At 41.2% G+C, this 25241-nt stretch overlaps 4 protein-coding genes across 4 annotated transcripts; 2 read left to right on the top strand and 2 right to left on the bottom strand.

Moving 5' to 3' along the window:
* Positions 1–8288: 8288 nt before the first annotated feature.
* On the top strand, positions 8289–10154 carry LOC108822377 (uncharacterized protein At4g37920). Its single transcript, XM_018595432.2, has 5 exons — positions 8289–8510; positions 8669–9175; positions 9252–9496; positions 9580–9767; positions 9838–10154. The coding sequence occupies exons 1-5, from the start codon at positions 8390–8392 to the stop codon at positions 9995–9997; spliced, it is 1221 nt and encodes a 406-aa protein (XP_018450934.1). The 5' UTR covers positions 8289–8389; the 3' UTR covers positions 9998–10154.
* Positions 10155–10505: 351 nt separating this feature from the next.
* LOC108822376 (serine hydroxymethyltransferase 7) lies at positions 10506–13078 on the bottom strand. Its single transcript, XM_056992177.1, has 4 exons — positions 11924–13078; positions 11219–11624; positions 11032–11133; positions 10506–10941 (listed from the first exon to the last, which is right to left on the bottom strand). The coding sequence occupies exons 1-4, from the start codon at positions 12959–12961 to the stop codon at positions 10715–10717; spliced, it is 1773 nt and encodes a 590-aa protein (XP_056848157.1). The 5' UTR covers positions 12962–13078; the 3' UTR covers positions 10506–10714.
* A 1485-nt stretch (positions 13079–14563) lies between these two features.
* LOC130499025 (serine hydroxymethyltransferase 7-like) lies at positions 14564–15370 on the bottom strand. Its single transcript, XM_056992914.1, has one exon. It carries the CDS (start codon positions 15368–15370, stop codon positions 14564–14566), a length of 807 nt encoding a protein of 268 aa, XP_056848894.1.
* Positions 15371–21845: 6475 nt separating this feature from the next.
* LOC108820277 (uncharacterized) lies at positions 21846–24810 on the top strand. Its single transcript, XM_056992913.1, has 7 exons — positions 21846–22703; positions 22847–22995; positions 23094–23469; positions 23573–23871; positions 24196–24419; positions 24573–24747; positions 24804–24810. The coding sequence occupies exons 1-7, from the start codon at positions 21846–21848 to the stop codon at positions 24808–24810; spliced, it is 2088 nt and encodes a 695-aa protein (XP_056848893.1).
* Positions 24811–25241: the final 431 nt, after the last annotated feature.

Raw genomic sequence — 25241 nt, 5'->3', positions numbered from 1 at the left:
CTAATTTTTGAAATTATAGAAAGAATATTAATGTTGATCAATTTATATTTATAAAAATACATAAAATAATAAATGACAAACAATTTATATAAATCAATATAATGATTTTATAGTCTTATTAAAAATATTATATTTTTATATAAATTATTATAATAACTATATTTTAAAAAAATTTCATATATTTTTTACAAATCATTTATAATATTATAAATGCATTTATAAAATTGTTTATCTTAGCTTATCATATATTTAAAATTATTATGAGAGGTTGTGAGTCGTTTATATAAGCTTATAAATTAGTTTATAAAATATATTTTAAAACTTCATCCCACTATCCTACTATCCCTCTATATATTAATTGAGAAATCACTTAAGTGATTTTTGTTTACGTGTTGATCATTGGTGAACTCTTTAAATCAAATAATTTGATTGGTCTACGATTTTTAATTTTTATTTATTTTAATTAGCTCTAAAAAGGTAAGTGTATAAACAATTAATATCACTTGCCAAATAATCTATATAATATTACTAACATTGATTTATGGTAACTAAGTTATTAAATTATAAAAAGAGTATTAATGTTGATCAATTATTATATTTATAAAATATGTAAAATAAGAAACGACAAACAATTTACAGAAATCGATATAATGATTTTATATTCTTATTTAAAACATTACATTTGTATATTAATTATTATAATAACTATTATTTTCTTGTAAGTTCATATATGATTTACAAATCATTTATAAGAATTATAAATACATTTATAAAATTGGTAATCTTGGCTTATAATATATTTTAAATTATTACTAGGCTTGGATCCGCGCAACCGCGCAGGTGCTAATTTTCATTTTTATTTACATAGACATGTTGTTTTTATTTTAAGAATGATGGATATTATAATCACATATATGCAAATGTGTATATGGATTTTTCAAACAAAAGTATATAATTCCATTTTCTTGTTTTTCATCAAATTAATAATTTTAAAATTTAACATCTAATTGTATCTTCTTTTTTGTATTTTAGTTTGTTGAATTAGTGTTTCGTTTACTTTTGAAATCTGGTTTGGTAAACTAGATAATTATTTTTATTTCCAAAAATATTGTAACATTTCACAAAAATATTGTATATATATATACATTGATGTTCGGTTAAAATCCAAAAATATATATATATATATATATATATATATATAGCGTGGATTTAAGAACAAATTTAATTCATTTATTACTTTTTGTTGTTTTTAATGCAAAATCTCCTAGACTGTATATTGAAGGTCTAATTCTTTAATAAAGTAAGTTCTGCAGGATTTTACGTTAAATAATTAATTTAAGAATTTTGAACCAAAATAAATTTAGTTTGCGGTGTTTTGTTGTTAAGAATCCTAATTATTAACTCTCATTTTCTTATATAGGAGACATGTTGTATTAAATTTAAATTTACATGGTATAAAATTTTCATATACATGATTTATATTTATTTTTTCATTAAAATATTTTATCAACATTTTATAACTTAATTTTAAGATTAATATATGGATAAGTCTTCTGGAGAATATTTCATTGTTTGTAGAATAATTTTTAGGGATATAATAAAAAAAGTATTTACAGATTTTTTGATTAGTCATAATGTAGTAATTATAATCTCATCATCCTTTTAGATACTTTTTTCCCCGGGAAATCGTTGATTCATTCCTTCAACATTAAAAAGTCATTTACAACCGAGAGATCAAGATCATTCTAGTCTATAGGCTAATACGCTCTGCACAGACTGCAGTAAAGCACCAAAAAGAGACCTTAAGCCTATACCAAACCAGGCCACATCCTGAACCTACCAAAAGAATTAGCGGCCACGACTTTCATTAACAAAGAGTTCAAATAACCAATTCGGATGACTTGACTTCTCGCAAACGTACGATTGCGTCAGTCCTTGGTTGGTAACACTTTGCGCTATGAAAGTTGCTCCTCTATTTTGACCTCTAGAAACCACTTACCATCTAGTTTCTCTAATTTCTGCAGCTTCCATGAGAATCTCTCCCACCTGGAACGACAAGGAAGGCCAGGCTTCCGGTCGATTCACTGCACCAAAAAGTTCTTCAAACTCCCCCCGCAAACACCACTCTGTTGTATCGCATACTGCACATACTTTCTACCACCCATAGAATCACTTGCAATTTGGCAGCATCTTTAGACAAGATATTCGAGAAGGCACGCCTGCTGTGACTCACCACCACACCTCTCTCATTTCTTAGCACCCAAGCTGTCCCCAACAGATTCCTAGATTCACACCAGTCAAAAGCAATATTGCACATCAACCAATTAGATGGCGGAGGCTTCCAACGTTTTTGTTTTTTTGGCCGAGCCTCCACCTCTATTTGGTTAAGATCCACTTCCACTTCTTGGGCCATCCTCCATTCTTCCTCATCCTATTTAGCTTTGTTCATCACTTCCATTGGAGAGAAATTTTGACCCTGAAACAGAAATTTGTTCCTTGCTTTCCATATTGACCACAATATCCAGGGCCATTGTCTGATCAGATCAGGGTATCCAGCTCTTGGTTTTTTCAGCTGCAACAAATAGCTGATGTTAACATATATTGATGACCGGTGGAACCCATTCTCCGGATTAGGAATATCTGAGAGCCCCCATATATGTCTAGCATATGTTCAGCTAAACAGAAGATGATTGATGGTTTCATCCTCATAGCCACATATCTGACATAGTCCTTCCACTTTAATTCCCCTGCCTCTGATAAGTGCTTCAACCGGCAGAGCATCACTTAACACTTTCCACAGAAAGATTTTTATTTTTGGAGCAGCAAGGGTTTTCCATATTTTCTCTTTGAGTGGATTGATCGACGGTAGGCACATCACCTCTCTAAGATACTGTTCTGATTTCTTTGAAGAAGCTAACCAATAGACTGATTTCACCGTAATGAGACCATTCTTGTTGAACTTCCACAAGTGAAAATCTTCCTTACAAACTACCGACTGATGGCGACAGATCAATTCGACATCTCCTGGAACAAACAGATCATTCAAAACATTTAAGTTCCATCTTCTAGAAGCCTGATCAATGAGTGAGTCAGCCATAAGGTTAACATCAAAGAAGTAATTCTTTCTCCACGGCACTCTATAACCTTCAACCGGATAATCTATCCATTTGTCAATCCACACCCTTGTTTTTTTCCCATTTCTGACACGGTGAATCAAACCTTCAGCTAGGAGGTCTCTCCCATGCATCAAACTTCTCCAAGCAAAAGAAGGTTGTGTTCCCATCGAAGCCGATAGAAATTTCCCGTCAGGGAGATATCTACTAGCCAGAAACTTGGAGACCAAGGCATTCGGTCTAAGAAGAATGCTCACTGCTTTTTTCGCCAATAGCGCTTGGTTGAAGCATTCAAGATCCCTGAATCCTAACCCTCCATCTTCCTTCGGTAGGCACATCTTGTCCCAAGCAACCCAATGAATCTTCCTCAGATGAGCCTCCGATCCCCACCAAAAATTGGACATGAGACTAGTTAGCTTAGAGATTAGAGTTTTCGGCAGTTTGAAGCACGACATCGGGAACACTGACAGTGCAGAAGCCGTAGAATTTAGGAGAACTTCCTTGCCTGCTTGTGATAAATGCCGTAGATACCAGCTCTCCAATCTCACTTGTGTTTTGTCCTCTTCAAGTAAGATAACAGCTCTAATTTTGATCCAGAGAAACACTCGGGTATACCAAGATATTTGCTGGCACCACCTTAATTGTAAATCCCCTAAGTCTTCTGAATTTGCTCCTTCAAGTCATGTTCAATATGAGCTCCAAAAGATATCGAGGATTTTTGTAGATTTATGACATGTCCTGTCGCCTCACCATAGAACTTCAGAATTTTATTGAGAGCCTCCACTTGATTCAACAACGCTTTACACATGAACAAGCTATCATCAGCAAATAAGAGATGATGAATAGCCAGACCTTCACCGGAAAACTGCAAGCCACTGAGAATTCCATTTCTTTCCGCCACATCAAGGAGGTGTGTTAGACCCTCCGTGCATAGGACTAAAAGAAATGGCGACAAGGGGTCCCCCTGACGCAAACCCCGGTGAGGAGTGATGAGACCGAAGGGTTGGTCATTCATAAGTACCACAAAGGAGACCGAGGAAATACACATCATCATCCAGCCTACCCATTGCTCACAGAATCCTAGCGCTAACAGTAAGCTTCTCAAATATGACCACTCCACCCGATCATATGCTTTCGACATGTCCGTTTTTACTGCAATGAATTCCTTATCAATGGAGATATGGGATTTCAAAGCATGGACTGATTCGTGGGCAACGATGATGTTGTCAGAGATGTGCCTCTCGCTGACAAAAACCGACTGATTCACCGATACTATCTTCTGCAGCCAGGGTTGAAGGCGTCTGACAAAAATCTTAGAGACACATTTGTACATCACAGAGCATAGGCTTATCGGCCTCAAATCTGACGTAAACTCCGGGTTTTGGATCTTTGGAATCAAACAAAGATATGTGAAATTCCAATCTTGAGGCATTACACCCGACAAGAATACATCCAGAATTTCCTTTGTAACCTGCTCTCCAATGTCTTTCCAAAAGGTTTGGAAAAACAATCCCATCATACCATCTGGCCCGGGGGCACTATCAGGGTTGATCGAGAACATGGCTTCCCTAACTTCCTCTGCAGATACTTCTGAAGTGAGCACCTCATTCATCTCGTCTGTACCTCTTGGAAGCATGCTCTGAAAGATAGGTCCATACGATCTTGGGTTAGAGGATTGAAACAGATCCATGAAGTAATCCAATGCAACCTCAGCTTTGGCTCCCTCCGACCACTGATCTTGGCCTCTGCTGTTTTTCAGCTTAACAATTTGTTTTCTTGATCTATTCATCTTCACCGAGGAATGGAAGAACTTAGTGTACCGGTCACCACGATTTAACCACTTCTCTCTGCTCCTTTGTCTCCAAAATAAGTCTTCCTCCTTGTAGGCTCGAACTAAGTCTCTCTTAACCAAGTTGACCATATACCAGCACGACTAAGGCCTCGACTGAAGCCATTCCAATCTCTCTTGCAATAAATTGATTTTATCTTTGGCATTAAACGTTTTCTTCTTCTTCCATCGGCTCAGCACATTTCTGCAATTCCTTATTTTTTGCGAGACATTGAGAGGAGGTCCATGCCTCCGCGCAGACCATTCCACGATGACTTCTTGTCTGGACTCCGGTTGATGGATAAACCTCTTATCAAACCTGAATTGGCCTTTAAACACATCTGGAGTTGCACTAAAATTCAACCAAACTGGTCTATGATCCGAGCCTCGTTTATCCAAAAAGGTTTTATTAGATGCTGGAAATTCACTTAACCAAGCCTTGTTTCCAAAGCTTCTATCAAGACAGCATTGAATCCATTTCTTGCATCTCTGACCACTCCAAGCGAACCGATCTCCCCTGCTGGTTAACTCTTCCATATTGCAAATATTAAGCATCTCGTTAAAATCTTGAAAGGAAGAATCAGCTCTTCTAGGACCTCCAATCTTCTCCGAGTTATTGAGAATCTCATTGAAGTCCCCTATCAAACACCAAGCTCCTGCACGATTAACCCCTTTCCTGATAAGCCTTTCCCAAACAACACTCCGGCCATCATTCGAAGGTTCACCATACACACAAGACAAAAAGAAATTTTTTTCACCATACTGAACAGAACAGTCTATTAAGTTTTTATCCGAAAATATTACATCCACCCTGACATTCTTCTTACAAAATAAAGCAAGACCACCACATAGCCCACATGGCTCGACAGTAACAACCTTATCATACCCCATCCATACTTGTAGATCTACTAAAACCTTACGACAGTGTTTTGTCTCCATCAAGAACATGATCTCCGGAAACTGTTTTTTACGCATCTCCCGAAGACGTTGAATTGTCAGACCTTGAGGCCGCCCCAAGCCCTGGCAATTCCAGCTCAATTCCTGCAGACTAGCCTCCCCTAATTGTGCTCTGGCTCTCCTGATGAACTTTGGTGGCCTCCTACGTGGTGCACAGCGCTTTTTGATAATCCCGGAAGAGCCAGGTCCAAAGGACCCAGTCTTAAATACCGAAGGATTATCAGAAAGGAATCCTGTTATACTTGCAGAGGAGCTATCTCCAGATCCCCAGTCATCCTCGAATGAAAGATTTAAGCCACAATTGGGCTTATAGGCATTGATCGCTCCTTCTAGCAGCTTGTTAGGATTGGCAAACGGAACCAGCTCGCGTCCTCCCTTATCATTCTCCATGTAGTCGAAGACATGATCTTTGCCTTTGTTGAGATATAGTGTAAGCACCGGAACCGGTTACAGACTGAGCAGAGCTTTACGAGAGTCTGGGTTTTGTTCTGCTTCTTTAATCGTTCTTTGTAAACGATCAACTTTCACTGCTCTGTCTTCTCCCCCCTCAGCCAGCAAGTATAATCTCATCCCTTCCAATACTTCTTTAGCGATTTTCGGTCTCCCTGTGAGAGGGTTCAACCCAATCTGAGACTCCTCAAGGACTCCAAAGAGAGGATCATCTCTGTTGATCAGAGGGGCAGTTTTGCGTAATTCCTCCATCTTATTCTCCCTTCAATGTTTCGCGATCTCCTGCCTTTTCCTCACCTCCATATGACAGACCACCTTCTCATAATTTAGGCGCTGACAAGAGAAGCACTTTTTCTGTACTTTTTCGTAGTGGAATAAGACAGTAGCCGTCTTTCCTCCTCCAATGTCAAGAACCCGAGATTTCTTGAGGAGGTTAGAAAGAACAAGACTTGAACCCTCACAAACTTTTGAGTGATTGTTTTGAAGGGTCAAAATCAACCACCTTTGTTTTCCCCACCAAATCCCCCAACGTCGTTAGCGCCTTGATATTGTAATAATTCACCGGAATCTGGCTGATTTGTACCCAGATCGGAACAAACTGAAGATAATCATCCGGAGAGTTTTCCACCCACCTTTCCAGTACCAAAGCCCATTCGTTGTATGTTTGAATTCCCTTCTCAAGAACATCCAGAAGATCGTGTTCTGTCTTGAAGATGAACTTAAATTTTTCTTTCGACAGGGCAATACCTCTTACCCTTCATTCTTTCTGCCACTTCCTTTGCATAGTTAAGATAAGACCCGACATCCTTTGACATTCTGGATTCAGAGCCCTCCCCATTATGCTTAGTGCGTTTTCCTCCGCCGAGCTGAACTCTGGAAGATCCGACATGACGAACAGAGCTTCTTCTTCATCATCAAGTGAAAGAGCCATTAAGGCCCTATCCATAGCAACCGACATCTCAAACTCTAGGATTTAATCGTTGTATTTCTGGAACTTTCACTCTTCTCACCTACCCAACATTCAAGACAAAGAACAGGTAGATAGAAACTCTTAAATTATCCCACCGAAAGAGCAGAGTATATATTAATAAAGAAGGCGATTGCTTGTAATTCTTTTAGAAACGTGTTGTAACTACTCCCACTAACCCAAGAAAGGTCTTCGGTACACACTTCTCAATAAACCAAACTTAAACCCACTTGGGGTTGTTTGAGAGCATTTTCTCGCTCCTCTCTCTTCTTTTCCTTTTAGATACTTTTGTATTTGAATGAATTTAAAGTATATATTTTCATTCAAATTCTAATTTTGGATCATTTTTGGATAATTTCCAATTAATTTAGTTTGGAACTAAAGTTTATTTACTACCTCCATTCCATAAAAACAAAATTTTAGTGTTTTCACACATATTAAGAAATTACATTAAATCATTCTAATAAATATATTGTCTTATATATGTATGTATCAATTTTAATAATTTTTAAACAATAGTAATTCAATAGATTTAATTAATTTTCTTCAAATTAAAAGTTTCTTCGTAGAAAACATAAAAAATCTATTTTTGTGAAATAATTTTTTTGCTAAACATTTATTTTATCAGAGCAAAGGAGTATTATTTACTAAAAAGAATGTCATAGAGGTAAATAACTTTATTTTGTTGGTTCAGTGTCTTTCTATACTAAGTTGAGTTATGAGTTTTTGATGTGAATTAATTTAGTAATATTTTTTATCTAAGATAGTTGATAGATTTTGTCTTTTGAGATATTATCTAGCATTGATCCGTTGACAAAAAAAAAACTAGCATTGATCCAGTTGGGCCGTCTGATTGGGCTGAGTGTAGAAAGTGAAGTGTATCAAGAAAGACCCACACGAAGTTGAAAGAATATTTCATAGACGTCATTGTCAATAATGCTCACTTCTTTACCATCTCTTTTTTTTCTTTTTATTTCTGGTAATCAAAACCAGTAGACCAAAAGGGAACCATTCTTTTTTTTTCTTTCCCATCTCCATCCAGCTAAAACCCTCTCTATCCATCTCTGAAAGAAAATGGTTTCTGTTACTTGCTCTTTTGCGGTTTCTAGCTTTCGCTCCGTAGAATTTGGAGCTCCTTCCTTTTGTGCCGGAAGTCATGTGCGACTCACTACTCGTGCGCTTCAAATCGGACAAGGTAAGCCGTATAAGTTTTTCTATGTACTTCATTCTTAAGGGTTTATCTATACCAATTCTTGTTTCGATTGCTTAAAAATCCCAAGATTTTCGATGCAATCAATGTTATTGGGAGATTAGATAATTTTATATGGCCTTGTTTGCTACCACACTTGGTAGGTTATATCCTAAACTCGAAGAATAAAAGACCTCACCGGTTCGCCGTTTCGGCTGTTGTGGATGATAAAAGTGTTGTAACGCCTAAAGAGAAGAAAGACGAAAGTGTGGTGGTGGTAGATGAGCAGAAGATGGTCAAAGTTTGCGACAAGCTGATTGAGGTTTTCATGGTTGACAAGCCCTCGCCATCTGATTGGCGAAAGCTGCTAGCTTTCAGCAAAGAGTGGGATAGCATCCGTCCCAATTTCTACAAAAGGTGTCGGGAACGAGCTGATTCCGAGGATGATAACCCTGAGATGAAGCACAAGGTTCTTCGTCTCGCAAGAAAGCTCAAGGAGGTTGATGAAGACATTCAAAGGCACAATGAGCTTTTAAATGTCATCAAGACGACGTCACCTGCTGACATTGGCCAACTTGTTGCCAGGCGACGTAAAGATTTCACTAACGAGTTTTTCGACCATTTGCACACTGTTGCCGAGTCCTACTATGACAATCCGGATGAGCAGACTGGTAAAATTCCTTTTTTTTACCTGTTTGTTTTTGGTTGAAACAGCGTGTACTGATTTTTGTTTTTTTTTTCTGAAAGCTCTTGCATCACTGGGGAAATTGTGTATAGCGGCTGTACAAGCTTATGACACTTCAACAGAAAGTATTGATGCACTAAACGCCGCGGAAATGAAGCTGAATGACATAATCAATTCACCTTCTCTTGATGCTGCCTGCAGAAAGATTGACAGTTTGGCTGAGAAGAATCAGCTCGACTCGGCTTTGGTTCTTATGATCACAAAAGCTTGGTCTGCTGCAAAGGAATCCAACATGATGAAAGATGAGGTACTAAATGTGATGATTTTACATTTTTTCATTGGATGAAATCTTACTTTGAAGTCATCTGGTATTTATTTGTTTCTTGACAGGTGAAAGACATATTGTATCATTTGTACGTTACGGCCAGAGGGAATCTGCAGAGGCTTATGCCTAAAGAGGTGCGAATACTCAAGTATCTGCTATCCATAGAGGATCCTGAGGAACAGGTGAGCGCTCTACAAGACGCTTTTACCCCTGGGGATGAGCTTGAAGGGACTGATGTTGACTACTTATACACGTAAGGACACAGAAAACTAGAACTGAGTTTTCATACTATAGAAATGGAATCTGAGGATGTTTCTGTGTAGGACGCCTGAGCATTTGCAGAGCTTGATAAAGACGGTGCTGGAGGCGTATCATTTCAGTAGAGAAGGGAGTTTAGTGAAGGAAGCCAAGGACCTTATGCATCCTGAGCTTATTGCCAAAATTGAACAACTCAAGCAAGTTGTTGAGAAGAAGTATATGTGATCGAGATTTTAAAGATCCTAAGCTCTTGTTGGTTTTTTACTTTTTGTTACATGTGTATGTACATGTATATGGTGTTTTTACATTCTTCGGTTTCACTGTTAGAACTCATGAGTATTTGTCTTATGGCAAGAAAATATCCAGTCAACTTGTGACTAAATCTGCTTCAACAATTCAACAGGACCTCATCATTCAATTGTAGATACAACTAAATTGTGGTTAAATCATCATACAACCAAATGTTCTAGGCATGGTTATCTGAAGTTGAGCATCTCTACCAAAGCTAGATGCACAGATTCTTTTGCGCGGTGCTTCCTTTCCAGTGTGGGCGATTCCTTTTCTTTTCTCAGCAGCGTAGAATTTTCTTGGAGACATGGTTCAGTAGGTTGTTGCATCAGGTTAGACGCAAGACAGTAAGATTACCTGGTGCTTTACCTAATAGTTTAACTAAATTTAGTTTTTTTTTTGTCAACTTTAACTAAATTTAGTTGGAAATTTTATGTTTCCCTAATAAGGTTAGGAAAACCAACTGTGTAGAAACATGTCTAGAATTACAATAAAGAAATTGTGCAATCAAATATCAAGACAAATATATATATATATATATATATATATATATATATATATATATAATTACTCTAATTTACAGGATATAACTCAAAAAATGCCCCGGGAGAAAATCAAACAAAGCGGTTCGGTAGAATTTTCCTTCATTTCAATTCACATCTGAGAAGCAGCAGGCATCTCATACTGCAGAGCAAATGCTTCAACTCGGTTTCTCAGATCACATATGTCTTTGTTAGAGCATAGACTCTTCACAAACTCCTTGTGTGACTTGCCATGTTCTCTCTGCAACGCACTCGTTATCTGAGCCGCTTTCATCAGAAAATCCGCTATTGTCTCGAAATCAGACTCTATACAGCCTCGAGTTGTCATCGCCGGTGTCCCTATTGGTTAAAACCCCTCAAGTTCAGGCAAAGAAGCTATATAGTAATAAATAAGAATGTGAGAAATGTGAAATAAATCTGTGAGCTTACCTATCCTTACACCGCCAGGAGATATTGTACCATTGTCACCAAATATAGCAGTCTTGTTCAAGGTTATATGGCACATCTCACAAACCTTTTCGTAGACTTTCCCTGCAAATCAGCCGCATTAAAAACAAATCAGACAAAACTCTAACATTAGGATCAGTGTGTGGTAAGGTTGAATGACTTATCGTACCAGTTAAGCCCAAAGGAGTGAGATCCCAGAGCAACAAATGGTTGTCTGTGCCACCTGTAACCAGTCTGCATTTTCTTCGAAGCAGAGCTGATGCTAAAGCTTGAGCGTTTTTCTTCATCTGTTGTACGTAAGCTTTGTACTCTGGAGTAGCCACTTGTTTCAAGGCAATGGCGAGAGCTGCGATATGGTTGTTGTGAGGACCTCCTTGTAGCGAGGGAAAAACAGCAAAGTTGATCTTCTCCTCTAAATCATAGTGCGTGGAACTGTCGCAATGACTAGCGTGATGGCCTTGCTTTCTTATCTTAGGTCCTCTCCTGTAGAAAATGATGCCTCCTCTGGGACCACGTAGACCTTTGTGGGTAGTGGAGGTAACTATGTCGCAGTGATCAAATGGATTAGAACATTCCTGTTGATGACAAACAAAACAAATAAAAGTGAGAAATAAATTACACTGGATTAGTTTCAAACCATATCCTTACGTGACAGTGACACACAAACATACAGTTATTATTTCCTTAAATTTAAACTTAGCTTCAAAATACTCTAACATTCAAATTCATTACAGAAGAGGACTTTGATTAGAAAAGTAGTCAACCATCTAAAGCTTTTGAACCACAAATTTTACGATTCAAGAGCAAGACAATCAAATGTAAAACCTAAGAGCTAATGAACAAATAAACAAGAAAGAAAGTAGAAGATACAAACCTTAGTGGCAACAAGACCGCTAATATGAGCCATATCACACATCAAAACAGCTCCACACTTGTCAGCAATCTGTCTAACCCTTGAAAAATCCCAGTCCCTAGGGTAGGAGCTGCCTCCACAAATAAGAATCTTGGGGCGGTAATCAAGAGCCTTATCCTCAAGCTTATCGTAATCAATAAACCCAGTTTGGGGGTTCACTTTATAAGGAAAGCTCTCAAAGAAGATTGACGTAGCGGAGATCTTCTTCCCACCAGGAGTACAATAGCCGTGACTCATGTGTCCACCGGAAGGAGAATCGAGCCCCATGATCCGCTCACCGGGAAGCAAAAGCGCGGTGTAGACGGCGAAATTGGCAGAGGTACAAGAATAGGGCTGAACATTAACACCCCATTTATCAGATTCAAGACCAAAGGCGTTAAGAGCTCTTGAGATACAGAGATTCTCAATCTGGTCGATGTATTGATTCCCAGTGTAGTATCTGGCACCAGGCATGCCTTCGGAGTATTTGTTGGTCAAGTGACTTCCCAAAGCTTCCATGACAGCTCGACACACGAAGTTCTCGGAAGCAATCAGCTCGATTCCTTTCGTCTGCCTTTGCTTCTCCTTGTCCATGATCTCGTGGATGTCCGGGTCCGCCAGATGAAGAGGCTGGTCTCCCCAAGCACGAACAGCAGCACGTCTCGATTCAAGATCCGTGTCTACGATTGTTCTCCTCGGATGTTTGGATTGAGCTAGGAGAAGCGGACAGTCTCGTTGCCGTTTGAGACACATGTGGTGACCTAAGATTCTGAAGTGCTCATCCTCCTTTTCATCTTTCTTTTTTGGTGTCTCCTCCTCCTCCTTCTGCACCGCCACTTTCTGTTCGAGTAACTGCAACGGGATCGGGGAGAACGTGGCCGGCGATGATCGGAAACTCGGATCGACTTGTAGGTTAATCGAATCGTCAGCAATCGGGATTCTCGGGGTCGGAGACATTGATGATGCGTGCGAACAACCAAACCCAAATGAAAATTTAGAATCAGAACCACTCAAATCCATACAAAATTGGAACACGAATCTTACAGGGAGAGAAAGAGAGAGCTTTAATGGAGAAGGCGATTATGTTTCGCTTTTTGTTTTCTGTTTTCTGTGGTGTTTGATAAGAAAGCAAGGACGAAGAACGAACAAATAAACGAGTTTTGTGGAAAATGACTTTTGAGGAGATTACCGGATACGCCCTTTTTTGCAAACTATGAATCTGGACGCTTTCTCGGTGTTGCTAATAATTACGGTGACCGTCTTAACTGCTAATAGCCGGTAGCATTAGGATTTAGATTTACTAGTGCATCGTCTCAAATCTTTAATAGAGGCTTGATGAAGACAATGGGGTTTCCAAAGTGCATCTAGCCAACAAAGCTGAACAGATTCATTTTGACCGAAATGTAAACGTTTCTTTTTTTTTTGTTAAAACTTGAAAGGAAAAAGTGGAAAGGATTAGATTGAATACAATTTTAATGCGTGACAGAAGAAACAAATACAAAACAGTTAATGCGAGATTAACTTTTGATCTACTCAAACAAATTATCGAATCTGATCTGTTTGTTAGTGCCTTAGTGCTGGAAATTCATATTTTTCGACCAAAAGGTTTTTTTTTTACAACAATGTAAGTAACTATGATGTAGGCTCTTTCGATTCAGAAAACCAATCGGAAGCCTAGAATCGACATAAATCATAGTAGAACGGGAACGTCTCGCACCGCGTGTTAGTCTGTCAACCAAAAGATTTATTGACTACTATCCAAACTGGCCTTGGCAAATAATCTGATATTCGATAACCCAAACCGAATCTGATACAATTAAACCGGTTCGGATCGGGTTTGGATCCTCTTAAAAAATCGATTGGGTCAAATAATTTGGTAGAATGGATGTCCTCTTAAAAAACCAAATGAACACCCGATTGGTTACACCCAAAACCCCATTTAAAAAAAACCCTAATCCTTTTTGTTATTATTTCCCGATTACATTCGATACACATAGATTCTCTCTGCAAAATCTTAGCAATACTTTTCAAAAATCTCATCCTCCCTAAATATCCTTCCCGGAATCATTTTATTAATCTGTTTATCGGATCTACTCATTGATTCTTTTCTCAGATTCGAACTTGAAACCCTAATCCTACCTCCATGTCTCCGCAATTGCGATCCATTGACAATCCAGTACACCTTCTTCGTCAGAAAGTAATTTATCAGAGGTATTTAGTATTTAGTCTTCTTCTGACTACTTAGTTTTTCAATTCTGAATTCGGGTAATGTGTTGGGATTTATAGGTTAATTTTCGTGCTTTGATTAAGTGACTTCATTATTTTGTACTCGAACGTTTGTTTTTTTTTTCCTTACACTGTCTTAAAAGTGTAATATCTAGACAAATTGTAGGTTGAATCTCTTACGAAACCATAAAATAATCTGAATTCTGGCTATGATCTCCTTTTTTCATCCGTTTAATACTCGTAGAACAATCGCATATCATATTTAGTTTCATGTATTCATTGTCTTATTAGCTAGATCACATTCACAGGGTATCATATTTAGTTCCATGTATCCAGAGTATTATGTGTTTCTACAGATTTTTTTTTTTTTTGGATTAGATCATCATTGTTTCTTAATTATTTGGTCTTTGGTTGGATCTTTTTGTGACTCACATGGAAGTATGGGTGTGAATTAGGCCTGGACAAAAAAATCCGAATCCGAATAACCGAACTGGATCCGTTCCAAAAAGTAGTATCCGAATAACTCATGATGCGCTCACCGGGAAGCAAAAGAGCGGTGTAGACGGCGAAATTGGCAGAGGTACAAGAATAAGGCTGAACATTAACACCCCATTTATCAGATTCAAGACCAAAGGCGTTAAGAGCTCTTGAGATACAGAGATTCTCAATCTGGTCGATGTATTGATTCCCAGTGTAGTATCTGGCTCCAGGCATGCCTTCGGAGTACTTGTTGGTCAAGTGACTTCCCAAAGCTTCCATGACAGCTCGACACACGAAGTTCTCGGAAGCAATCAGCTCGATTCCTTTCGTTTGCCTTTGCTTCTCCTTGTCCATGATCTCGTGGATGTCCGGGTCCGCCAGATGAAGAGGCTGGTCTCCCCAAGCACGAACAGCAGCACGTCTCGATTCGAGATCCGTGTCTCCTCCGGCGATTGTTCTCCTCGGATGTTTGGATTGAGCTAGGAGAAGCGGACAGTCTCGTTGCCGTTTGAGACACATGTGGTGGCCTAAGATTCTGAAGTGCTCGTCCTCCTTTTCATCTTTCTTTTTTGGTGTCTCCTCCTCCTCCTTCTGCACCGCCACTTTCTGTTCGAGTAACTGCAACGGGATCGGAGAGAAAGTGGCCGGCGATGATCGGAAACTCGGATCGACTTGTAGGTTAATCGAATCGTCAGCAATCGGGATTCTCGGAGTCGGAGACATTGATGATGCGTGGGAACAACCAAACCCAAATGAAAATTTAGAATCAGAACCACTCAAATCCATACAAATTGGAACACGAATCTTACAGGGAGAGAAAGAGAGAGCTTTAATGGAGAAGGCGATTATGTTTCGCTTTTTGTTTTCTGTTTTCTGTGGTGTTTGATAAGAAAGCAAGGACGAAGAACGAACAAATAAACGAGTTTTGTGGAAAATGACTTTTGAGGAGATTACCGGATACGCCCTTTTTTGCAAACTATGAATCTGGACGCTTTCTCGGTGTTGCTAATAATTACGGTGACCGTCTTAACTGCTAATAGCCGGTAGCATTAGGATTTAGATTTACTAGTGCATCGTCTCAAATCTTTAATAGAGGCTTGATGAAGACAATGGGGTTTCCAAAGTGCATCTAGCCAACAAAGCTGAACAGATTCATTTTGACCGAAATGTAAACGTTTCTTTTTTTTTTGTTAAAACTTGAAAGGAAAAAGTGGAAAGGATTAGATTGAATACAATTTTAATGCGTGACAGAAGAAACAAATACAAAACAGTTAATGCGAGATTAACTTTTGATCTACTCAAACAAATTATCGAATCTGATCTGTTTGTTAGTGCCTTAGCGGTGGAAATTCATCTTTTTTTTGGACCAAAAGGTTTATTGATTACTATCCAAACTAGACCTGGGCAAATAATTTGATACCCGATAACCCGAACCGAACCCGGTCCGATTAAATCGTTTCAGATCCTCTTAAAAAACCAATCGGGTCAAATAATTTGGTAGAATGGGTATCGGTTCGGGTCGGGTGAAAACCAAACACTCGATTGGTTACACCGGAAACCCCATTTGTTTTAAAACCCTAATCTATTTTGTTATCATTTCTCGATTACACTCGATACACATACATTCTCTCTGCGAAATCTTAGCAACGCTTTTCAAAAATCTCATCCTCCCTAAATATCCTTCCTGAAATCCTTTCCTTAATATGTTTATCGGATCTACTCATTGATTCCTTTTTTGAGATTCGAACTTGAAACCCTAATCTCACATCCTATAAATATCTCTGTAATTGCGATCCATTGACAATTTAATACACCTTTTTCGTCAGACTGCCCTTCATCGTATAACGTGATACTAGGAAGGCCTTGGATCCACGACATGGGAGCCGTACCTTCGACTCTGCATCAACTGGTCAAGTTTCCAACTCCCTGGGGCATTAAAGGGGTCAAGGGAGATCAGAAAATGCCAGGTCCTGCTATCAGACTACCCTAAAGGGAAAGACCCAGGTCTTATAGCAATTACAGAAGAAGCTTCCGGCCCCGCATACTGAAGAGCCGGAAGTGGAGGAGATGGATGAGGTTCCACTCGTAGAAGGGAACTTGGGTCGAAACTTGAAGATAGGCTCCAAGCTTCCAGAAGGGCTAAGAAGGAGATTGGTCGACTTCTTGAGATCCAATTCTGATTGCTTCGCCTGGTCCCATGAGGACATGCCTAGAATTGATCCCGGCGTCATCATGCATCAACTTCAAGTAGATCCAATGCATCCCCCTGTCAGACAGAAGAAGAGGAAGTTCGCCCTCGAAAGGGACGAAATAATCAACTAAGAGGTCAAAAATCTACTGGATGCCGGATTCATACGAGAGGTGCAATATCCAGAATGGCTGGCTAATGTAGTGGTCGTTAGGAAGAAGAATGGGAAGTGGAGAGTCTGTATCGACCTCACGGACCTCAACAAATCCTGTCCTAAAGACCCTTTTTCCTTGCCTCACATCGACAAGCTAGTCGATGCAACTGCTGGTCATCAGCTGATGAGTTTCATGGATGCATTCTCCGGATATAACCAGATCCTAATGCATCCTGACGATCAATAGAAGACCTTGTTTATGACCTCAAGGGGCATGTATTGTTACAAGGTCATGCCTTTCGGATTAAAGAATGCAGGTTCGACCTATCAAAGGCTTGTCAACATGATGTTCGCCGACCAGATAGGACAGACCATGGAGGTCTATATTGATGATATGCTGGTGAAATCCCTAGACGCTGAGGACCATATCTCACACCTTCAACAAGCCTTCACCACTCTCAGGAGGTACAACATGAAGCTTAACCCTTCAAAGTGCTCATTTGGGGTAAGCTCTGGGAAGTTCCTGGGGTATATAGTCACCCACAGGGGCATTGAAGTAAACCCGGAGCAGGTAAGAGCAATCCAGGTGATACCTTCCCCTCGTAATGTCAAGAAGGTTCAAAGACTAACAGGGAGGATGACTGCCCTGAGTAGGTTCATCTCCAGATTGTCCGACAAGTCGCACGCCTTCTTCGAAACCTTGAAGGACCCCAAGGACTTCCAATGGACCGATAAATGTGAGTGAGCCCTATCCGATCTCAAGGCCTATCTCACTACTCCGCCTCTCCTCTCAAAGCCTTGGAAGGGGAAGTCCTATTGCTATATTTGGCAGTATCAGAGCATGCAGTCAGTGCGGTCCTGGTAAGGGAGGAAGGAAGGAAGCAACATCATATCTACTATGTGAGAAAATCGCTGCTAGACGCGGAGACCCGCTATAGTCACCCTGAGAAGCTGGTCTTCGCTTTAGTTAATGCGGTTCGAAAGCTACGCCCCTACTTCCAGGCTCATCAAATCGTGGTGGTCACCTCTTTCCCCATCAAAGCAGTCCTTCACAAGCCGGAAGTGTCTGGACGACTAGCAAAATGGGCCATAGAGCTGGGAGAGTACGATGTGATCTTCCGACCTGCAACGGCCATCAAATCACAAGTCCTAGCAGATTTTGTAGCCGAATTCTCTCCTGCCATGCTTCCAGCCCTGGAACAAGAGGTAAAGCTTCGTGATAGCGAAGGAGAGAAAGGCGAATGGACGCTGTACATTGATGGGTCTAGTAACGTAAGGGGTACAAGCGTGGGAGTAGTCCTAACTTCCCCTACAGGGGAATCAGCCTCAAGGGCCGTACGATGCAACTTTAAAGAAACAAACAACGAGGCTGTGTACAAAACTCTAATAGCAGGGCTGACACTCGCTAAACAGATGGGAGTATAAGACATCCAGGTCTTCAGCGACTCACAATTGATCATAAGCCAGGTCCAAGGAGACTACCAGGCGAAAGATCCGAGTATGATCAGGTACCTATCAGTGGATAAACGACTACTCAACAGGTTCTGACAATGTAAGCTCACCCAGATCCCTACGGAGCACAATTCCCAAGCCGACGCTCTAGCTAATCTAGGGTCCGCCCTAGAAACCACGAGTCATATGAGCATCCCACTACTAGTACTCCAATGGCCCGCAAAAAAAAGGAGACGGAGCCTGAGGAAGTATTCGTAGTAGATGAAGGAGAGACCTGGATGACTCCCATCATTAGCTACCTGAGATACGACACCTTGCCTGCAGATCGAGACGAAAGTCGGAAAATAAGGAGGTAAGCCGCCAGGTACTGCCTTTCCGAAGGGAAACTATACCGAAGATCCTTTTCAGGACCTTATCTACGATGTCTTACCCCTAGAGAAGCCGCCAAGATACTAGAAGAACTCCACGAGGGAGAGTGTGGTTCTCACTCCAGTGGTCGAAGCTTGGTACTCAGAGCCAGAAGGGCTGGGTACTACTGGCCAACCATGGCAAGGGACTCCCTCAAACAAGCTAAACTATGTAACCAATGCCAGAAGCACGCGCCAGTATCCAATCTTCCACCAGAGAACCTCAAATCTCTAAGCGCTCCTTAGCCCTTTCGAAAGTGGGGCATGGACATCGTGGGGAAATTTTCCGTGACACCGGGGAAAAAGATCTTCCTCCTAGTCGTGACCGATTACTTCACAAAATGGGTGGAAGCTGAAGCACTAGCCAAGATAACGGATCTCCAGATCAGGAAATTCCTATGGACCAACGTGATCACACGCTTCAGAACCTGTCATGAAATCGTCACAGACAACAGACCCCAGTTCACGAGCTACAACTTCCGAAAGTTCTGCAAGGACTGGAACATCAAACTCTCCTATTCAGCACCGCGGCATCCCCAATCAAACAGTCAAGCCGAGTCCACTAACAAGACGGTGGTGAATATGCTCAAGAAGCGCCTAGAAGACGCCCATGGGCGATAGACAGAAGAGTTACACAGAGTACTCTGGGCTTATCGGACCACTCCGAAGACGGCCACCCAGGAGACTCCCTTCTCGCTTGTCTATGGTGCTGAAGCGGTAATACCCACGGAGGTGCACGTAAGGACCACAGTCTCTGAATTCCTCTCCCAGGAAGAGAACAACGAGCTAATGTCCCTGAGTCTAGACCTACTCGGTGAAAAGAGAGAGGTGGCCCGCCTTAGAAATGCGTCCTACCAGTTGAAAGTAGCCAAGAGCTATAACAAGAAGGTCAGATCCAGAACCTTCCAGAAAGGGGACTGGGTCCTAAGGCGAGTCTGTGACCACACAAGGGACAAATCAGCTGGAAAACTCGCTCCTGGATGGGAGGGTCCCTATAAGGTAATAGAGGTGCAAGGGGCAGGAGCCTATAAGCTGGAAGGCAGCGACGGTAAGGTCCAACCCAACTGCTGGAACGCCTTGCAACACAAATTCTATCACTTCTAAAGTAAGGTCCCCGGATCAAGCTTTATATATACTACTATTATTATATTTAAGTACACTGGTTTCCTACTCCTATGTAAGCGATAACGTCTCCGGACTAAGCTTATGAAATTCATTATTAGTTACGGCTAAAGGGGTTATAGGAACTCCAATGTACTTAAAGGGGCATACTAGCTAGGTCAGGCCCTAAGGGACCTTAGATCTTAGCAAACCCCATATACTAGTGAGACTACTCACATGGGTGTACGACATATAAGGAACAAGTCTGATCAACCCTATTACATTGTCTGCACCTCGGGCCCTGCGTAAAGGCCATAAGACCAAAAGTTACGTGGGGACCACCGTACTAGTGCTACCTAAACCCTGCATTAAAGTTGCTACGAGCTAAATACATGCAGGGGACATGACGTTGATAGTGCTCAAATTACCCTATAGAATTTACTCTCTCAAATAAGAGGTTCAGCTGTATTACTTAGGGATCGTTAAATCTAATCAATTAATCAATCATAGGTGAAGTTGGTTTTAATAAAGAAATGTAAATGACAATTCCTAAGATGAGTAAGGTAGTTGCTCTAACTAACAATATGATGGTTGTTTAAATGATAATGAAGAGTGCTAGACTTAGGGCTTTTATTCAGGAATGGAGATTATAATATCTATAAATGCCTAACAAGTTGCTTGCATGATACTATAGAACTCATGTTGTGGTCACTCAAGCTGAGGTTCCCCAAGTGCATAAGGGTCCGACTAAAAGATCAGGTTCAGCAAGGTTAAGAAATGGTTTCACCAAGGCGGTTCAAGAACTGATTGATCAAGGTCTCAAACAGCTATTGATTCAAGAGATGTCTGGTTTGAAGATTGAAGACCCGACCGGCTCCATAGAGGTTAAGATCCCGGTCCGATTCAGTTCTCTTCTATCGTCCATAACCGAACCGGCCTCATCCTCTCCACATTTAATCTCGGTTCAGATTCAACTCTCAATCCATCCAACCAATCTATTTCCGGTTAAGAGATTCAGCCAACCATCAGAGTGAGTAGCATGTGTTGTACTTTTTTTCCTCACCAGGTTTTTGTCCCATTGGGTTTTTCTTGGTAAGGTTTTAATGAGGCAACATGCAAGCATGCTATTAGCTCTGGTCAAGGCAATCTCAACCGAGCCGGTTTACCTTTTATTTTGAATTAGATTTCGGTTAAAGACTTGGGCAATTGTTGGCCTTGTGTTTTTCTTTTATTTCTTGCTTAAGCCTTTTATGTTTTTGAGTCCAATAAGGAGTTCCCTATATAACTCCATGTACTGGCCAATTTTTGGCACTAAGTCTTATTATGAAAGTTCTTTGCTGAAGCAAAACAAAAATCCTAAAGTCTTTCTAGTTTATGAGAAGCAGCCATAGAGCATTTCAGGATCTTATCAAGATTTTCTCCATCAAAGTTTGTGGCGATTCAACACTCCATCATCACCCATCGATTTGCCTTGAGAGAGACTTCAGTCCAGCAAGCAAATCCCACATCTATCCATCTCCATCCACTGTTCTTGTTGAGAGAGACTTCAGTCCAGCAACTTGAATCCATCCACCATCTCTCTTTCTTTGTTCTTGATTTTTATTTCAGTTTTCATATCATTTATTCTGCATCTGAAAATCCCATAAAAATCATATTTGCTTCTGTTCTTATTTTTCTTATTAGTTTACTTTCTGTTCTTTTTTTTTAAACTCATAAGAAAACTCATAAAAATATCTCTTTGTTTCAGGTACAAACCAAGCATCACCTCTGTCTCTATCCGGCCGCCCACTCTCTCTCTAATTCGACCAGCTGGCAGCTGAGATCAACGCCCAACTCCAAGCCTTGCAGGCTGGACAAGCTCAGCTCGCGGAAACCCTTAACGCCTTGACTGCACAAATGAATCTCATGGGTCAGGGAAACCAAAACCAACCCAATGGCCATCCGACCGCAAGAGGGTTCGGTCCTTACCTCAACCGGCCGCAGTCCGAGTCGGAGGAAGATGATTCTGAGTATGAACCACCAGATCGTGGAGGTGCTAACCAAGCCGCACGAGGTGGGAGACGTGAGTATCGGATCCAAGGAGATGGAAGTCCGATCAGACAGAGAGATGTAAGCCCGTACCAGAGGCAGGACGGAAGCTTGAACCGGAGGAGAGGTCGAGACCGGAACGATGATGCGGCCTTCCAAGGAGGCAAGGACATCAAACTGAAACCACCTACGTTCGCGGGAAAGGTCAATCTGGACACTTACATCACATGGGAGAAACGCATGGAGTATATCTTTGAGTACTATAAGTATTCTGATGCAAAGAAGATAGCTCTAGCCGCGGCCCACATTACTGATAATGCTCTATCTTGGTGGGATCGAGATGTTGCTAAGTCCGGTCCAACATGGAGAGCCCAAAGCTGGATTGAGATGCGAACTAAACTCCGAGCAAGGTACATTCCATCACACTATCCTAGAGATTTACTAAAACATTTTCGTAAGTTGTCTCAGGGAACTAAGTCCGTGGAGGAGTACTTTGAAGAGTTTGAGGCCCTAAGGAACCGATTGGAAGTGGACGAGTCTAAGGCGTCCATGATGTCTCAGTTCTTGGAGGGACTGAACGATCGGATCGCACGGAAGGTGGAGCACCAGCAATATGAGGACTTCAACGACCTCATGCACTATGTCGTCCAGGCTGAGAGCCATATCAAGAGAGAGAATGCGGCCACTAGCCGGAGCAAACCTGTGTGGTCTCAACCAGGTCCAAAGGTGCTGAAAGGAACAAATCCATAGAAGTGGAGAACCGGTTCAAAAAGAACCAAGCTGACACAACTAAAGCCGGTTCATCTGACCAAGGTAAGGGTCAAGTTCAAAATCAGAGAACCCGTGAAATTACTTGTTTTAAGTGTCAGGGAAAGGGACATTACGCTAGGGATTGCCCAAACAAGCGTGTGAAGGTCCTTAAGGCCGATGGTGAGTACGAGTCGCAGGATGAGGCCGAGTTGGAGACGGTTGAATCTGGTGACGAGATAGTAGACTATGCTGATACTGAGAGTTACTTGTGACCAGACGATCCCTCAGTGCCCTCTTTGATCCTGAAACCGTCCAAAGAGAAAACATCTTTCACACAAGATGTACTGTGGAACAAAAGGTATGTAGCCTAATCATTGATGGTGGTTCTTGTACTAATGTGGCTAGCAAGTATCTTGTTGATAAGCTAGGCTTGGTCAAGACGCCCCACCCTCGACCATACAGGCTCAAATGGCTTAATGATGAGACTGAGCTTAAAATAGCCGAACAAGTTGTTGTGTCTTTTAGTATTGGTAAGTACCAAGACCAGGTGAAGTGTGATGTAGTCCCCATGCAAGCCGGCCATATTCTCCTAGGGAGGGTGTGGCAATTTGACAAAGAGACCATCCATCATGGCCGGACCAACATCTACAGCTTCAACCACAACAACAAGAAGCATAGCCTAGCACCACTCAGTCCACAAGAGGTTCATGATATGCAAAAGGCAATGGACCAGTCCAGCAAGGTAAGTAAGACTAACCTTTATATTACTTCTGGTCAAGTGCTTAAATCTTTACATCATGAGACGCAGGTGCTACTAATAATCTTTAAGGAAGGTTGTTTTGCAGGTTTTGAGGTCCAAGACGTACCAGCTGAGGTACAAGTCCTTATGGACCAGTACAAGGACGTCTTCCCTGATGAGATACCAGCCGGTTTACCCCCCCATCCGCGGAATAGAACATCAGATTGACTTTGTACCAGGCGCACCCTTACCAAACCGAGCTGCGTACCGAGTTAATCCCGAGGAGGCCAAGGTGTTGGAGAGGAAGGTCCAAGACCTTATGGACAAAGGCTATATTCGTGAGAGCGTCAGTCCATTCGCGGTTCCGGTCCTTCTAGTCCCAAAGAAAGATGGCACATGGCGAATGTGTGTGGACTGCCGAGCCATCAACAACATAACCATCAAATATCGGTACCCTATTCCTAGACTTGATGATATGTTGGATGAACTAAGTGGTTCTACTGTGTTTTCTAAGATTGACCTTAGGAGCGGATACCACCAAGTTCGAATGAAGGAAGGTGATGAGTGGAAGACCGCCTTCAAAACGAAACAAGGTTTGTATGAGTGGCTTGTGATGCCATTTGGCCTTACCAACGCCCCTAGCACTTTCATGAGGCTTATGAACGAGGTTCTAAGGCCTTACATCAGTAAGTTTGTGGTTGTTTACTTTGATGATATCTTGATTTACAGTCAGTGCTTATCGGACCACCTTGACCATTTAGAACATGTGCTAAAGGCTTTGAGGCAAGAAGGGCTTTATGCCAATCTCAAGAAGTGTGTGTTTTGTACTGACCAGTTAGTGTTCTTAGGCTTTGTTGTGAATTCACAGGGACTGAAGGCCGATGAGGAGAAGATCAATGCGATACAAGATTGGCCCACCCCGACCACGATTGGACATGTCCGCAGTTTCCATGGTCTGGCCAGTTTTTATCGACGGTTTGTCAAGGATTTCAGTACCATTGCTGCTCCCATGACATCAGTGATCAAGAAGAATGTATCCTTTACTTAGGGACCTGCCCAAGAAGAATCTTTTAATCAACTTAAATATAGTTTGACTCATGCACCAGTCCTTACTCTGCCTAACTTCGATAAAACTTTTGAGATTGAGCGTGATGCATCAGGTACGGGCATAGGAGCTGTGCTTACTCAAGGTGGCCGACCTGTAGCCTTCTTCAGTGAGAAATTGAGTGGAGCTGTCCTCAACTATTCTACCTACGACAAAGAGCTCTATGCTCTCGTGAGGTCTCTCGAAACTTGGCAACATTATCTTTTGTCTAAGGAGTTTGTTATTCATACAGATCATGAAACCCTTAAACACTTGAGAGGCCAAACCACACTCAAGAAGAGGCATGCTAGGTGGTTAGAATTCGTGGAGACATTTCCCTATATCATCAAGTACAAGAAGGGAAAGGACAACGTAGTAGCCGACGCCCTCTCCAGACGCCACACGCTCATCACTACCATGGAGGCTAAGATTTTGGGTTTTGAACATGTTAAACTTGCTTATGCTACTGACCCTGATTTTTCAGAACTCTATGCTAGTACCACTAGAGGTGTTGTAGGTCCATTCTACCAACATGATGGGTTTCTATTCAAGGAAAAGAGGCTTTGCATTCCTCAAGGAACCATGCGAGACTTACTGACCCGGGAAGCACATAGTGGCGGCATGATGGGACACTTTGGCCGGACCAAAACTCTAGATGTTCTCACTGATCACTTCTACTGGCCGAGAATGA

This window comes from Raphanus sativus, chromosome 8 (genome assembly GCF_000801105.2).
Source record: "Raphanus sativus cultivar WK10039 chromosome 8, ASM80110v3, whole genome shotgun sequence".
In the NCBI taxonomy this organism is placed as follows: domain Eukaryota; kingdom Viridiplantae; phylum Streptophyta; class Magnoliopsida; order Brassicales; family Brassicaceae; genus Raphanus; species Raphanus sativus.
Note: the sequence above shows the minus strand (reverse complement) of the source record. Positions and strands in the feature narration are given on the sequence as shown.

Bases quoted from the DNA above. Each gene is read 5' to 3' on its own strand.
- LOC108822377 (XM_018595432.2), top strand. From the start codon at position 8,390: ATGGTTTCTGTTACTTGCTCTTTTGCGGTTTCTAGCTTTCGCTCCGTA. The intron at 9,176-9,251 runs GTAAAATTCCTT...TTTTTCTGAAAG, and splicing joins CAATCCGGATGAGCAGACTG to CTCTTGCATCACTGGGGAAA. The intron at 9,497-9,579 runs GTACTAAATGTG...GTTTCTTGACAG, and splicing joins CCAACATGATGAAAGATGAG to GTGAAAGACATATTGTATCA.
- LOC108822376 (XM_056992177.1), bottom strand. From the start codon at position 12,961: ATGGATTTGAGTGGTTCTGATTCTAAATTTTCATTTGGGTTTGGTTGT. The intron at 11,134-11,218 runs GTACGATAAGTC...GCTGATTTGCAG, and splicing joins CACTCCTTTGGGCTTAACTG to GGAAAGTCTACGAAAAGGTT. The intron at 10,942-11,031 runs GTAAGCTCACAG...TTTAACCAATAG, and splicing joins TCCTGGCGGTGTAAGGATAG to GGACACCGGCGATGACAACT.
- LOC130499025 (XM_056992914.1), bottom strand. From the start codon at position 15,370: ATGTCTCCGACTCCGAGAATCCCGATTGCTGACGATTCGATTAACCTA.
- LOC108820277 (XM_056992913.1), top strand. From the start codon at position 21,846: ATGAATCTCATGGGTCAGGGAAACCAAAACCAACCCAATGGCCATCCG. The intron at 22,996-23,093 runs GTGACCAGACGA...AAAGGTATGTAG, and splicing joins GCTGATACTGAGAGTTACTT to CCTAATCATTGATGGTGGTT. The intron at 23,470-23,572 runs GTAAGTAAGACT...GTTGTTTTGCAG, and splicing joins CAATGGACCAGTCCAGCAAG to GTTTTGAGGTCCAAGACGTA.